The 18,792-nt window shown below is 26.3% G+C and overlaps 1 protein-coding gene across 2 annotated transcripts in view; it reads right to left on the minus strand.

Annotated features, from left to right (window-relative positions):
• LOC113556761 overlaps positions 1–18,792 on the minus strand; it is a 169,712-nt gene that overhangs the window by 53,692 nt on the left and 97,228 nt on the right. For both annotated transcript variants that reach the window (XM_026961892.1, XM_026961891.1), the window contains one exon: positions 231–392. In XM_026961892.1, the coding sequence (XP_026817693.1) occupies positions 231–392 (162 nt within the window). The remainder of the gene's footprint in view (positions 1–230; positions 393–18,792) is intronic.

An 18,792-nucleotide genomic window follows, 5' to 3' on the forward strand; every position in this document is an offset into this window, starting at 1 on the left:
ATAATAATAATATGGCTCATCTGACACGTCGTATATATATATATATATATATATATATATATATGTATATTATATATTGAGAAGTCTTCTAAATGTTGCGTTAGCGTTATAAATTTGAAAACGATTACATAATATAAAATTTATACCAGTCTGTTAACACAACATTTAGATGAATATTAAATATAGGTAATTACATTATAATACAGTACATTATATACAAATATACGTACTATTAGTGCAATGTTGCTCCAAACCGCATTGCGCACAACGGTTCAGCGCTAGTGCTCCGCATTGGCATCCGCCGTGTGGTACACAACAGGCGCAGTCTTGTCTAAGTAAATCGTGATTGCACCGGCACCCTTGTGATTCTTGTGTCCATAGGTCCACTTGGCCTAAAAATATATGGAAACATTTTTTAAAATTTAGTATTCAATAGTAAGACAAAAATAGGCACATAAAATATGGCTCTTTATCATATAAATATAGTCTTGCCTACATCATATTTAAATATTGTACAAAAAAGATATATATATTTATATAGACAACAGTTTTTTGAAATGTAATAGGTGAGTTATAATGTAAGATATTATATTTGTACTGCAAAATTCAATATGATTTTTAAAAAAGAGATATTAGTGAAATGTGGAAATAATAAATTATGGTAAAAATTATTGGCGATAAAATAAATGTTCCAATAAAATATCCAGTACCCGCATAACATATTTTTCATCATTATGTTGCAACATTGAATATTATATGAGATAATTAAAATGAAGAAAATAATGATAAAAATGTAAAAAAGTCGATAGAAAAATTTAGAAAGCAAAAACCCTAATTGAAGTTTTAATGTCAATAATATAAGTATTGACGAGTTGACAAAATTTAGCATTATTCGATAAAAAATAAATATTTGTATAAGGAATTTAAATATAGCTAATATTAAATATTATTATACGAAATATTTCTTTATACTTCCCATAAAATAATATCATATGACTAAAATTCTTTAATATTATTATATAATAAAAAAAACTTCTTTGCATATAGACAAATAAGTACAATTTATTAAAATAATAATAATAATAATGTAAAAACAATATAGGTATATTACCTATACAAGATGATTATTTTATAAAAGCAGGTAAGCAGGTAATCGCTCTCCTGTATAGTAGCCTGTAAATATCAAGTATATCCTATCATTAAGTAGATAACTGTAATGTAATTGATATGTTAAATTTGAATTCAACGGTAAATAATTGCATACGAAAAAGGACTCTGGTTGGAGACTAAAATAACAGAATAAAATGGATTATTATGAATTTAAAATTTGCTTTTTGTGCGTTAGTAAGATGGGTACGAGCACGACGTATTTTCAAAATTATTATTTATTTATAAATATAATATATTTTTATTACCATTTTGAAAATGTTAAAATGTTAATGTATATAAATTAATAATTTGTTAATTGTTCGTTACAACAAGTTTACCTATCTCGAATTTTATTGTAATATGCAGTTATAATTCTGAATTCAACTAAATATTCTGGTAGAATAATGATTTGGTGAATATTATAATAATACCTTGTGATTTTGTTTTTATTGTTGAATAAATTATATTTTAATAAATATGGATATATTCTGCATGTAATCCGCAGGAGCTTAAAATATCATGTTTCATTTACCACACAGTACAATAAAATTCTAGTTATATTTTAATATATTCATTGCAGTGCTTTATAATTTCTAACTCTAAATCGTCATGACATTTTTATGTTTATAAACTTTCTTTTGCATTCATAAATAACATACGATTTATTTAATATTTGTACTGTAATATTATAGCTATATAATGTAGGTCATTATAACATTATAGCGGATAAAAAAGGTTTATTTACAACGTTTGCTTACATATTTTATTTACTAACTCAGTTAAATAAATTAAGTTTTTATAATCATAGTATTAACCGTGTTAATTAAACACCTGTATAAATCTATATAACCTAACACGTACTTAAATGTGTTAACTACCTATTTATGTTATATATGCATTATACACTTTTATATTATTAAAAATTCATTATATTATACTAAACGTTCCTTAAAACTTATTGAAATATATTTTTATAGGTTATTTTAAAAAATATGTAAGTTTATAGGTTATTTTTAAAATGTACATTTTATATCAAACATTCTAATATAGTTTAGGCATTTTGAGCTCCACAAGTTCTTAGTGTGTTGTAAAATATTTACTTTATGTGGTTCAAGTCACTAAGTGATATCGAGCTCGGTAGAACCTAATTAAATATTTGTTAGTCAAATAATGTTTTCTTCAAGAATAAATTTATGATGATATTTTAACGATCATAATATACTTTAATATTTTATCAACAATGTACATCACGAGCAATTTTAGTATATACAAACTAAATATTAATAGTAAGTATATACCTACATAGATATTGAAAATACAGTTATATGTTACATTGGATTGCCTTGATTGAAAATCATAAAAATTAAAGTCGTATAAGATTAATTAGTTTACAATGTATTTCTGTATTTATGATGTAACGTTTAATTTCTAATTTCTATACCCACTGATACAATATTATGTAATATATTACTAGGTATATACAATTCCTACTAAATTACAATCAATTTATTCCTTTTAACAATTACGGTATGGAGAGTGAATTAACAATATATTAATATAGTTACGAGTTCAAATATTCAATAAAGTTCGAAGAAATTTATTACGGACAATATTTTTATCAAAAATTAGTCTTGTAAAAAAACATATTTACATAAAGTATATAAAGTAAGCAAAATAAATAATGCCTGATAAAGTGCCTGATATTACGTGAAGTGAGGTGTAACCATGAGCCCCCTATTTTTTACGCCAATGTTTACCAGTTTACCACCATTACTTAAATAAACTTATTTCACTAGCTATTATACTCGTGGAAGAAAACAATTCACAACTATGATATTCCTATAACATGTGAGCTATATTGGTTGTAAAATATGTGATACTATAATGTAATATGACGTGCGGATAGACTGCAATTATTTTAAAGGAGATTTATGTATATAAGTGAGGTGTACTATTTCAAACTTGCAAAATTGATGTTTTAAAAAATATATATATATAATTATATTTGTACAATAGCGTGTATTATTTCTTAATAGTTAAACTAAATAAATCATACTATTTTACATGGGTCATTAAGCCTTGAGGATAGTTACCATAATTGTTATTCTTATAATATACAGTCAGATCGTATACTCGCTGTTAAAAAATCAACTAGCAATTCAGTAAACTGAATAAATATGATATTCAACTTTAACTCAGTTAATACCATAGAATATAATATAATAGTACATATCATATAATTTAAATTGCTTTTTGTGTTCAGGAGTCAGATAAACTCTTCAATCGACGTTTATTTACTATTATATATGTTTGTTCTTATCACATGTATATTTATTGCGCATTTAAATAATATGTATACATATTTGTAGTCAGACAAAACAACTCATCGATTTCCCCTTATTTCTCACTATCTACAAGAGTCCCTCAAAAGATCGATCTTTTCCCTGATTTATTCAGTGTGTACAGAGTATACACATAACACATCAGACACTCCCAAAACAGCAAATACAACTACACATAGCAACTTATGCTGATGATACAACTATTATGGCTTTTGACATACACCACATGATAGCTTCATCTTCCCTTCAAAAACATTTCGATAATAATTATCCGGACAATCAGATTGTAAATCAAAATAAGCCTAAGAAAATTGTTATATGAACTATTCACACTGCACTAAATTTCACACCAAACTACAAAGGAAAACTTTATGTTTATAACTTCTTAACTACTCTCCGTGTCGTCTCAAAAGGTAATATGATCGAGATCTTTTAAACTAATAGCTTAAATTAATTAAATAACTAATTGGATTTAGAGGGCTCTACCAATGGATAATTGGATAACCTCCCTCGTCATGTAATTATATAATTATTACTATAATACATTCATGATTCCATCATATTTACTCGTTAAGTTTTGAGTACAAATAGTATGTTTATAAATAAATAAAAATTAAAAATAATATGTACACAAATCCCATCACTGTTCACAAAAAATAAACTTTAGAATAAATGCTTATTTTCAAATATTATAACCGTTCTAATAGTATACGTACGAAAACAAAACGTAAGACACTGAATACTAAATACATATTACAGAAGAAGTTTTAGGTATACAAATACTAAGCAGTATCATAATAATACAATCCCTTACGGATAACGTCGAAGGTTTATATATTTCAGACTTAAACGAAGGACCTTTGGGTCGAATTCGGCACGTGTTGGTCATCGTGAACTTTAACCTGGTTTTATTTTCTCAACGACAAGGATTTTCTTCCTTCTCGGGTGACAGAATGAAAAAAAACAGATATAATAAAAGCTATGTATATTCCGGCAAAGCGACCTCGTAGAGGTTCAACACTGTCGTTCTACCTAAAACTATACAATTATTGAACTAGTTTGAAAACAACGACTGCTCGCGTGCAAGGCAAAGATCGGTCCATTGTACGGCGTGTGTTAGCTTAGAGTTATTGGATGGTCGAAATACGAACCCTTATCGTTAATGAGATAAATATATCATGAAAAACCAACTATTTTGTTTCTGTATATCGATTTTTTCCGTCTAAATAAAAATTCACAGAACTCGATATTGTCGTAACAATTTTTCAAAAATCCATTTTTAATTAGTTTTCTTGGTATAATAATATCATGTTATATAGTTGTACCTAATCAGAAACCGTAATACGTTTTTATAAATTGTTATCAAATTACATTTTCCCTTCACTTAAATATTGTACGATACTCCCAAATTCAATATTAATGGCACTCCGGGGAGTATGTTTTAAGCGTTTTCTTTTCATTTATAATAAATAAAAACGAACAGCTAATACATTTCCAGTTTAAATGTATGATTCAATAAAAATAAACAAGTTTTGTTTATTTATTATTTAAGATGTATAATTGTTGAGATATTGATCGTAAATAAAGTGTAAGAAAACATAATACTACATTATTTGTACATAGGTTATGATAATTATAATCATGAATACGCATTGTAATGATAATGTTATCTAACTCCAACAACAACATCATGTTAAACAGTGAAAGAAGAAAATAAAAATATGATGTACCGATGTGTTATTGTGAATAACGCGCAACTGAATAGACTTTTTTATTTTGAATAACATAATAATATTTTAATAACATTATTACTGCCATTATTTATATTTTGAAACGAACAAGTGTCACGGTAATTATTATGTATGGGCGTTGAACATAACACTATTATATTATACAACGATAAAGGTATATACATTAAAAGTGCTCCATTTTATTCATTGATATGTTTATGGAATTTTTATAGTTCCTGTTTCTTAGCACTCACATGTAACTTACCATTATTATCTTGGTATATTTTGTTTAACATAATATAAATTCAGGATAAGCATTTGATTGGAGGTAAATAATTGCACGTTTTTTTGTAATATAAATAAATGTTTAGATTTATTATCTGATTAAAATAGAAGATTAATTCATACCATTGATGATCGAGAAAAATTGAGAGGGAATATTATATTATATTATACACGAGTAAACGAATTATGATGTTATGCTTTCAATATTATTCGTATGTACAATCAATTATATTATAAAATTACATATATTATGTGAACTTTAACTATTGCTAAAGGACTTGTTATTTTTTTTTTTTTATCGATTTAAATGTGCTACTAATTAGATTGAATCATATGTGATATTAAGTGAATTTAGTATAAATAATTAGCATATTTCCAAGCCAATAATTTTAATTGTACATACATCTGAAATTAAATTAGTCACAAATAGATATTTTTATAAAAGCTGATAATGTATATGCTTTGAAAAATTGTCCAATAAATAATATATGTATTTGCAAGTATAAAATAAACAAAATGATGTTATATACATATATTTTTTTTTTATAGTTCATCTCATATAAACTATCGACAATTTATTATTACCATACTTTTGATTTACATAATTTTAAATGTATAATTTATACAATAAATAAGGTATATGTATGTATAAGACATACTATTATTTATACAAATTCATTATATTAATAATTTAAAATTCCAAAACTAATTTCTATGATTGAAAACTGTATTGAAGAATTAAATTGAATTATTTTTAAATTTAAATTGTACTTATAATATTTTAAAATAATTAAAACAAATTTTTGATCTTTTTAAATTTAATAAATAATTTATTTGTCATTTGTCATTTGTATTTAATTTCATTATGAAATAATAAATACATTCAATGTGTTGGATATGTATAACGTGATCAATTCAAGTGTCTACATTTATTATTTCAAAAACTTTTAACTTTTTTGAGAATATTTTTTTATACAATTTGATGAAATTAAAAAAAAAATGTTTTTGAAAAAAAATTATATAATGAAATGATTGTAGACAGTTATATAAATCAATTTGTATAGAAACATAAATTATGTGTGTATTATTTTATGGTGTATACAAGTACTTGTGTTTTATGTTTTTGAACTAAATATAATTTTATCATGATAGAACTACCAGTATTTATTTTCTAAGACTAATTAAAAGTAAATTATAATCAGTGGTGATTTAATTTGTTTACATTTCATTATGTTAAATAACAGTGATACTGCAAAAATGTATATTTTTAATACAAATATCTGTTAAAACTATGTATATCAAACTATTTGAGCTTATAATAGTAAAACAATTTAAGTTTTAGCCTTTAATTTGTTGTACAAGTATGTCTCTACTGAAATATATTTGCAACTATAATATATTTTAATCACCGATAGAATACCAATAGAATTTTAGTTCCAATAAAAACATTTTGATTTATTTCAATATGCTTTATAAAAAAAATCCTTCAACCACCATAAAAATTTGAACCGTTTTAAATTACCTTGTTTAACAGTTTTTATAAATGTGGTTTATAATTAAAAATTATTATTTCCTATAGCTAAAGCTTTTATAAAATATTTTTGATCATGTTTTATTTTCTCAATATTGAACTTTAAAAATATTGATTTATAAATATATTATTAAATGCATATAGTATATACAGAAATACCATAGCGTTACAATTTAAAGTTTCCTAGTTTTAAATTACAAATTTAAAAATTAAAATAAAAAAAAAAATACTTTCTAACGTCTATGAATAGTAAACAATTTACCAAAAATAATGTTAAATCTCCAAAGTACTAGAATAAATAATTTTTGGATATTTAAAGTCTCTAGAGTCTAGGTTATGGATCACTTTTTCAACTCGGAAAAGTACCTACTAAAAAATACATCCAAACAAGTTTTAAAATATACCGAACGTATCTTATTATGTCGCCGTACGCGTATATGGGATTTTTAACTGCTATATAGAAAGAATAATGGACATTTTAATACAATAAGAAAATGTATTCCTCTATTCTATGAAAATTTCCATTTTTTATTGCTCTCAAACACGAGTTAATCAAATGTCTTACTTATATTGTTACGTAGTATTTCTTTTTTTTTTTTAGAAATAATTTTGGTTGTAAATTTATATATTTTAATTATTTTCTTTACTTACCATGATTTCAAAAATTAGTAAAATAATTAATGGTTTTAATTAAAATAACTGTTGTAGCATCAATGTTTTAAACTAAAATTTGAAATATAATGAAATCCAGACATCATTATGTTTATATTTTTCATAATTTAAAAATATAATATATTGATTTTAATTTAATTATGTAAATTATGTATTTATATATAATTTCATTACGGCATAAAACATTGAATAATTATAACACATTAATATAATCTATTCGTTTTAAATTGAATATAAATTTATAGATATTAAAAAATCCCAGTTTAAAACATGCATGAATACAATTTTTCCGCTATATAGAGGGGAGAAGGTAAATTAAAAAATTAAAAATATATCAAAAAATCACACACATATGTATATTTGTATAATTTTTTATCTATGAGTATACTTATATTATGTATTATTATTTAAAAGAACATTCAGTTACTGAATGAGACGGAAATTTCATAGGGCGTATAAGATAAACTTTAATAATATAATAATATGTAAAATGCACATAGTAATAAAATATACTTAGATAATAATTGTCGAAATCTAGTCATAAAAGTATTCATTATTTAGAATATTACGTAGTTAGAGGATTTCCTATTGATAAATATAGTGAATATTATGTTTCCGTTCTGGAATAAATGTCCACTATTTGGAAGTATTTACTATTTAAAGGTGTCCGTTAAGGGAGGTTTCACGTTTCAATAGCTTTGTATATTATATATTTTATTAAGTTAGCTATTTGGCAAATACACATTTTTTACTGCAATGTGTCAATCACAAACTTAAACCATAGCACTCGAACCAATGTGTACCTGGTGTACATGTTTGCGAACTAACATAGAAGTAATATTTATATTCCTCCCAGTTTAACGTTTTAGTATGTTTTTTGTAATATTAGCTATTTCTAATTGGTATGTACTAAAACCAATTATTATTTAAATTACGAATAACTTAAAAATTCAGCAAAACATAAACGATAAAGGCGTAATGTTTAGGCAATTTAAGTACATAAGGTACACCACTGTTTCTGCTATTGAACCATTCTTATAAATGTTATCGTTTTTTTTTTTTAATTTCACAATATTTTACTGACAAATAGATACCTAACTGATAAATAGTTTTAATAATAACAAATTAAAATCCCAATCAGATAAATATCGCTCTAAAATAAAAGCCATAGCCAGAATATTTTCGTTATTATTTACTTATTAAGATTTCAAGTACACGAAATCTTGTTTCGAAAATAAATTAAACAAATTCAATGAAAAGAACCAAAAAATGTTTGTGAAATATTATGGTAGTCTTTAAAATCCAATATTTTCTGAAAATGATAGTCTGAGCTTAAAATGTACTGCTGTGCTTACGTAAACTGGAAAAATTTAAATATTTAAAACGGTAGTTTGTGTAAAGAAACGATGATTATCTTTATTATTTTATAATTATTTGCATATTTTTTCCCACTACAAACAACAATAAATAGACTTACTCCTATATCACAATATTTAAGAGTATTATGTATTTTAATATCCCGATGAAACAACTTCAGATCAATAAACACCGTTACGTCGGACGTTGCTCATTAAGCGAGATGAAAAAAATCGTCATATCTCAGAATATTACAATTAGTGCACCATTATTTTTTTCTCACTTTTCTGTTATTGTAGCTTCAATAGTAATCGCACAGCATTTGAGATTTACGGAAATTAATTTTTTAAATTATATATTATTTTTTTTGTATGGATTTATTTTTATAATTTGTCTGCAATGTTTCCTCAAAGATAATGCCACATCCGGCTACACAAATATTGGTACGCAGTTTAATTTCCCCAATAAACGAGTACCTATTATAAACACACACACACGCGCGCGCGCGCGCGCGTAATATATAATATATACATGACGTGTATTTAATCCACAAAAAAATTAAACTTTAATTTTTCGTGTTTATAATTGCATTACATTTAAATTAAATTGGTTGTTAACATTTTAAAAAATAACTTCCTTCGAGTATATATTTAACGCTGACTTAATTTATCGATTAAGTGTAATAATGTTATCTTCTGATACATCATTAAATATAGTATCATATATAATTAATGAATAATCGGTACGCACTTAACGTTTAATAAAATCAAAATAAATTGAACGTAGACATTATTATTATCTTTTGAGAACGCAAATTCGGGATAAAAAGAATCGCAAAGGCCAACGTTCTCGTCCGCACTACAGTCTCACTCGATATACTCGATTACACTTGCCGTGGTGAACGAATGCGGTGCGCAGGGGACATTTTAAACAAAATATCATTTTTAAGAGATAAATGTGAAAAATAATAACACTACCTATACAAATAAAATATTTCGTTCTGAATTCGATTCGGCCATTTCAATAAGACCGGAAATCCCGGGTCTTCAACGGTCGGCCCGACGATTATCCGTATACCTGCCCCACATCACACGTGATGCTATTCAACATATTATTATATTATACATACAAATTACGAATAAAAAATGTCCACTCGCCGTCGTCGATTCATACGGTGCGCTGTTCCGCAGACCCTCGTCCCGACCCGGAAGTATGCTAATCGTGCCCGTTTTCCACCCGCGATAACAGTATTATATGGTATTGTACGCGTCCTCGAAAATATGCAGCGCGCCCTTTTCAACGTTTGATTTCACTTTTATTGCTGTCCGCAAACGGGTTGTCAACCCTAGAGTTAACGAGTAAACACACCGCTATATATATATACACAACAACGCGCGCGTGTATATAATATGGTTTATATACAGTTATATATTGTACGTACGCGGAGCATGCCGATGATGGAGAAAATCGCATACTAAAAGGAATTGGGCAAAGGCAATAAATCGCGATGCTGTGTATACAATATATTTATGGACATGTGTGTGTGCACGCGCACACGAGCACCAATTAAACGACTTTAGACGTCGACACGTTCACCGCCGTTGAAGTTATTCGCATTAAAACGTACTCGAAATCCGTTTGCGTGAATTTATTTCGCCCGACGTTTACAATAAATGTATACATATATTATAGGTTATCACAAAGGCTGCAATAATAATAAGCGCTTATCCTAAATGATTTTACGTTAACAACCGTGCGACTTATACGCTCTCAAGTCAATAATTGACACCCGCACGGACGAAACACTACTGAAATTAAAATGGTAGTTCGTACATAATGTAAACGATCGATATCGAGTCGATTTCTATTTATAAAATATTCAATTGTATTATCGTTATTGTTATTATAATTTTTTTTTTAAAACAAAACCGATTTTGTTATGACTAAATACTAATAATATTTTTTTGGAAAAACCATATACTGTATATATTTAAACCGTTTTTGTTATTCGACTTTTTATGTTTTCGCTGTTTTTTATTCTTATTTTTTATTCAATTATTTTTCTTTGGTTGTTTTGCTTTGATACTTCACTAAATGGGTTAAACATCGTATTGTGCGCCATAATTCAAGTTTAAACTGATTAGTATTCGTGGACAAAAAAATAAAACAATATCATTACAATTTAATTTAGTTGTATATATAAAAACTTTATTTTTAATGTTACATCTATTTTGTTACAGAATTGTTTCTGAATGAATCTTTTTAACAATATAGTAAAGTTTCATTCTATCAAAAATTTTATTTACTGAAAAAACTAATTGTACATTTACTACATAACAAATTAATAAAAATAACAACACAATAAATAACACTTCAATGATTATCGTTTATCACACATATAGTGATAATACTTAGCATAAATTGAGTAGTTATACATACATATTACTTAAATATAGAAATAATTTATATTATTGTCATTGTGTCTTTAGAGTTATTTTAATTTTAATATCGTATTGTACGATGATACTAGGACTAGATATAACAATATCATTTAGAGATATATTTAGAGTTTCTACGTTCTAAATAAAGCTCTGATACCAATCTTTTATCCATTTACTCCTCCTCCCACCGAAAAAAATATGCCACTCACAATTATTTGGATACAAACAATTTTCAAGAACTTAACAAACACTAAACTTGAAGCATACATGTAAAATTTTTGGGTTTCTTTATTTTTTGTCGTTAAATAAATATATAATTAAGGTTATTTATTATTATTAATGACAAATGCGCTGTTAAAAAAAAACAAAGTATCGTTCATTTTCTAAAACTTAAACTTTTCATTTTATTCTTTTATCGGTTATTTTAATATGTTGTTTTTTTTTTTTTTTTTAATAATACACTAAAAAACTAAAATAATGAATACGGAAATCTATAGCTATAAACCATACGATTTAACTAAACTGAAAATATGATTTAAGAATAATGTAGTATAACTATAAAATAATAAATTAGCTGATACATAAATATAAAAATGAAATTTCGATTTTCTACCACAATAGTAGCAGCATACTTACGGCTTAGCTGCCGTTTTATTCATATTATAATTTATAAATAAAATAAATGTATCTTAATTTTTGATATGATAAAAATGCTCATGTATTTTTTTATTTGTCAATTTACGATAGACAATGGTTATAACTTACAATGCTGTTATACTTTAATAATCCTTAGAATATTTTCCACTCGATTTATCAATGATATTATTATTTACTATTTTATATTAAATTAATAAATGTTAATAAAACATAAATAATACTTTTATCGACCTTTTACCTTATTGAATGTACGTATAACGTAACATTTTCAAATTAAGCGCTCCTGCAGACCCTTTTAAGCCTTTAATTGATTTGATTATAAATTAAAATATATATATATATATATTTAACATAAACTGTTGCATTATTTCTCATCGTTCAAAACCAAGAATTATAAGTTTATTACCTATAATCATTAAATCTATCTCACATCAAGCTGTTTTTATAACCGTTTCTATCATAGCAATACATTATACATGCTTATTATATAGTATAATTTAAAATTGTATCTCATATACAATATACATATTCATAAATACATATATGATATTTGTATAAAAATACATCTGAATAAATTAATCTGAACTACCACATGGCACATGGGTGCTTAGAATTCAACAAAACAATTTTATTGAACTCGACAACCCAATGTATTGATGTATTTTTAATCCGGTTAAGGATTTTTATTAATACATGGTAAAATGGCATGCAATACAATTTCATGATGTTATAATCGTTTGTAGAACTTTATATATATATATATATATTATTGATTTGTTCAATCGTGTATTTTTATTGCATTAGATGTATAGATATAATTTTATTTCCATCATTATTATTGTTAAAAAAAAATATATATATATATAAAGGTAATTGATTGAAAAAAATATAAGTTTCCTTCGAGATCTCTATATTGTATATATACCATATACCAACATACGAAGGATTTACACTCCCACGAGAAAATAACATTTATATAGAATTTATGAGTTAAGTCACAGATATACTGTAGAAACATTGGCTTTTGATAATTTATGTTTCATTATAATTCAAATATAATAAGTGAAATACTGAAAAAAAAAATGATGTAACAATTATTTTACGTTATCAGAGGTAAAAAGAAAATCCAATAACCTTTTAATATTATATAATAACGAAATCGAAATTGTATGAAATAATATTGAAAAATAAATGAACAATAATCTTCAACATGGGTACGATACAATTGTATCAACTATTCGAGATTGAAATATAATTTTAACTAAATAATATTGAACATTGAATATAAAACAGTTCGCGGCACTTTTTGTTGTGTTGAACCTTCAACAATTATTACATTGTCATTGAAACGATGACGTATTTATACCTATGTGTGTGTGTGTGTGTGTGTGTGTGTGTGTGTGTGTGTGTGTGTGTGTGTGTGTGTGTGTGTGTGTGTGTGTGTGTGTGTGTGTGTGTGTGTGTGTGTGTGTGTGTGTGTGTGTGTGTGTGTGTGTAGGTGTAGGTGTGTGAGTGTGTGTGTGTAGGTGTAGGTGTGTGAGTGTGGTGTAGGTGTGTGAGTGTCGTGTGGGTATGAGGAAAAAGTTTATATTTTCATAAGTTTTTGCGTGTCGAACGAAACTGCGGTGGACCAACTGAAACGGAAGTTTAAAACGCGGTGTATAATGAAAATATTTTTAAAAGCTCGTCCATTTGAACGCGCTCGGGAAACTGGAGAAAACATTATATTAAAGTTACAAAGAAAATAATATTTAATAACACGTCCAAATAAGAATATTTGTTTTCGTTTTCGCGTATATACTATTTTAAATATAATAAATAATGATATTGTAGTCAGAACATACGTATAAAATATAGTGTAATAATAATGGCATTTAAATATATAAATATAATATTCCGTGTGTATTACAAAGCGTATGGAGACTTTTTTTTTTTTGAAGTTTGGAAGAGATTTAGATCGAAAAACATAATTATAATTATAATATATTATATTTTTAGACGAAAAACTATGAATTGAGGTCAACAAGAACTTTCGACGATAAATTACTTAACGCGTCGCAAGTATACGCATACGTCATACGAGTTTATTATATCATGTTTATATGTAGTATGATGCTGTTGTCTCATATTATAATATATATATATATATACAAAATAAGCATCCCAGTAAAATCGTAGACGGTCCGCAAAGTTTATGATGCGTTAATTAGTGTACGAGCAAAAAAACCGGTGAACACATTCTGAAAAAGTTTTAGGAAAAAAATACCGGTCGTCACGATAAAGAAGGTTAACGGATGCCCACTGTGAAATATCGGACATTCATTATTAAAGTATCGAACAGTATTCGAGGAGTCCCTTTGCGCAGAACTCGTGTCGTAATGTATTGTCTATATAGTATTGAGTCTCGGAAAACCTGAAGTCGCTAAAATCAATATTATAGTTCATTGCATTTTTAAAGTTTTAAAACTGTCACACCGATGCGTTTATATTGGTTACAAAACTATATTTTTCTTATGTTTATTCATATTATATACCTAACGTATTATAATTTATCTTTTTCCTCATTAAAGAAACTTTAAATCCGTGCATATTTTTCACATTAATTAGGTAAACAGACAACAATTTAATATATGCTGGGTCACAACTCTAGACAGTTTTTTAACGCGTTAACTCATAGTTTAAAATACAACTTTTTCAATTTTTTTTTTTAAAAATTTGCAACTTTTTATGAAACCATTGTTTTAATATTGTTGGTTTATAGTTGTTTTATGTTTCATCCGTGAATATAAATAATATAATTTGTGTGAGTCTGACACTCCTACATCAGTATTGGGTTCCATTAAACAGGCAATAACATACATGCTATATCCACGATGGCTATAGCTTTTATTATTTCATACTTTATATGTGATAACTGGTTAACAAACACTTTGTACTGTCTATTGTTTGATTTTCACACCGCGGGAACTTTTCACGGTGAAAATAAATGGGTAATAATTGATCGCTTTAGCAATTAGGTAAAATTTTACGAGATGCGATAAGATTAAATTGTTCAAAAGTTTATCATCCGTGATCGCAATTAATAAGAGTTTAACATTTGACAGTAGAACATACACTATGAACCAAACCATGAAATTAAATCCAAACATTTTTAATAATGTTTATGAATATTCTATTTTAAGAGTAAATAATTTAAATATTCTTTGAAAGTATTCAAAAGTCATTCTTAACATACGAACTTATTACTAGCTAAAAAAAGGCGTGGTAAAATACATAGTCCATAAAATGAAAAATATGAATTTTACAAAATATTCACATAATATGTTATATTATAACCTTTTAGATCCCAACCCGCAGACTTACAATTGACAGTGAATGTTTCAAAAATTCACAAAACCTATACAGAACACTGAAATAAAAATACGAGTATAACTAAATAAATTGAATTCTAAGATTAAATATAATTCACAGTTGTTCATACAAACTGTTCATTTTTAAAAACCAATAATTTTAAGTATTTATAGTATATTTTTTTTTATTATTTATAGTATTTATACATTATTATCTATTATTATATTAATGACTATTTATTTAATTCTGTTAGAAATCTACAGTAAAACTATAAGATTACCTATAATATATGTATATATTTATTTTTATGTGTAATAATACATTTTTATACATTTTTTTATAACTTAAACAGTACAATTGTCTGTAGTTTTCATTTTTTTTTTTATCTAACCGTACAAAATGCCCTACAACCGTGATAAATATACTAGTATGTTACATATTATATTACGTATAAGCTTTTATAAAATAAGAATATCACTGACAAAGTGAATTGCGTATGGGGCATAGTCCAACAAAAATTCAGGGTACAGAGGTACCAATAAAATTATTGCCTTATAGATATATTTTTTTCTTAATCTGCTACTATATAATATAATACCTGTATGAGTTATGGTAAATATTAATAATATTATATAAATTATTTATTCCGCATGTACGAACAAATAAATAAAAACTACGTACGATACGTATTACGTATTGAACAATCAATAAATGTCGTTTGCACCTATGTGAAAAATGCAATCAATATAACCATTAATCACGGTCGATATATTATTATGATATACCTCATTATGTAATACACATAAATGTACTTAAAAATATCTATCTGAGCCGATCCGATTACATATTATATGATAATATATTATCATTTGGGACCGTAAATAACGGTTATCGATATGCATAATATCGGACGTTGTATAAATTATATTTTTGCCGCTAATATCGTACGTGCAGAATAATATGTAGTTATTATGTTTAGGTTTGTAATGAGTTTGAAACGAGTTTAAAACGAATGTCCGCCATCGAGAGGTTTTGCCATCACATCGTGGGGCCCATGCGCGAGGTTTTACGTTTAAAAATAACGGAAACCCCCGGCCATTACGACCTCATCGCAATATAATGTTAATGTATACGTGGTTTAATATGCGTCCATGTAATATTACATTATGCACACTCAAGACGCACAATCACCGACATTTTTTTAGATTTTTTTATACCAAAATGTCGCACAATATCTAATTTGAATGACTCTCGCTGTATATATCTGCGTCTAAAAAAACGAGGATTCTTTCATCGGACCCTTCTCTCGAACGTCCTCTCGTCCTCCGCATCTGCACGTACCAAACACGTACCTATCACACGCTGTATATATATATATATATATATATATATATTTATTTATTTATTTATTTACACATGGCTATAAACTCTGTCCAATAAAAATAACGTTATTATAAAATGGATCTCTCACGTATTGGTTATACCCAGCGCATGTGTCTGAATATATATATATACGTACGTACCATCACCCTTCTTTTCAAGCCCTTTAACCTTGCTCATATTATATTTTATGTGTGTATATGTGTGTGTGTGTGTGTGTGTATGTGTATATAATATAATATATATACACGCACACAACCGTAAATATATAATATATTCGACACTTGGGTTTTTTTTTTTCTTTAGTGTGGTAAATCGTGTTTTTCCACACCTCCGACCGTCACGATTTCGCCTTCGCCCGCACTACAGCGACTGACGTCGCTATATATACCGTAGTTATACCGTATACGCACGGATATTTCACCACCGCGTATCGACCAGTGAAAGGGTGACGCTAGGAGGCTGGCTGCAGGTATATATAGTGGGAATAACGATATCATTGACCCCCGCCGAACTTTTGTATTACCACCAGTTTTACGGCCTATAAATAATACAAAAACCGCTAATAAGTTTCGACGCATATAAATACACACGTATATAATATACGGCATGCTTCAGAAATCTAGGCGAACGGTGTTTATGGCGACCGTAAATCTTAAGCGAATATTCGTTATTAAAATATCGATCGGCCGTATTCGACAACAGCCAAATATTATCAATTTAATTTTGTGTCACGATTTACAAGAATAACGTGATAAAATTACATTTATTAAAACCAAATAAATATCACGAAACATAACTGAGCAACGGGAAAGACTCGGCTGATTGATGCGTTTGTTATTGAGTGCCTATATAGATATAATAATATAATATTCTCTAAAATGATTACGCAATAAAATTGATGTTTATAATAATATACGTCTTGATGAGTCGATAAATATTAAACTTCATAGCAGCGAAATTAATTGTGTACACATAGTTTATTACGATATATTCCACGAAATACAAATAATTCACATAACATGAATTATAAAAGTTATTAAAATTATATTAATAATTTTATGAATGTTTTGTTGTAATTGAGTGTTTGTATGATATAATTTTTATATTATGTAAGTATCTCGCACAGGGAACAGTTGTTAATTTCTAAAGTCTCGTTTGATTTATGTCTAAAATGTATTGCAACAACTTAAATAAATGAGTTTACCTGTTCATTAAATTTGTAATGTAAATATTTATGCATACATTATTGAAGTATTTTAATCGATATGTAGCGTGTGTTATATCTACAAAATTAATACTTGAAAACAGAAAGATAAATCCAACAGAATAAAGTCTTATAGTTTAAATTTAAGTCACTTTAAAAGACATACTAAAATTTACTTGCTTGCAAATTAATGAAAATCATTTTTAAAAACAAAATACAGCATACTACATTATGTTTATAATTTTAATTAACATTAATAACTACTTCATTAAACTGATTTTAATTTCCGTTCATAAATTTTGTAAGTAAAGAAGTATCAAGTGAGTATTTAATACAAGAACAACTCTAATTTGTTAAAAGCATATTTAAATAAAAAATAAACTATTTATAAACAACTATAGATACATAAAACATATTTATTTTTTAATTTATTTTAAAACACTACCTTATACAAATAAAAAATATTAAAGATTAACCTGAAAAATAAAACTTTTAAATATTTAAATATTAATGGCTTAAATATATATATATTATATAATACTAGTGCAGGTTTACACATTGGTGGAAAGTATATAAATTACATAAATAAAACCACCATATACATTTAATTTTTGACAGTTACAAAGTAAATATGTAATGTTAAAATAATATAAAAAATATAAGTGGATTTGGTTTTAACCACTTATGGCTT

Source organism: Rhopalosiphum maidis, chromosome 4 (assembly GCF_003676215.2).
Source record: "Rhopalosiphum maidis isolate BTI-1 chromosome 4, ASM367621v3, whole genome shotgun sequence".
Lineage (NCBI taxonomy): Eukaryota > Metazoa > Arthropoda > Insecta > Hemiptera > Aphididae > Rhopalosiphum > Rhopalosiphum maidis.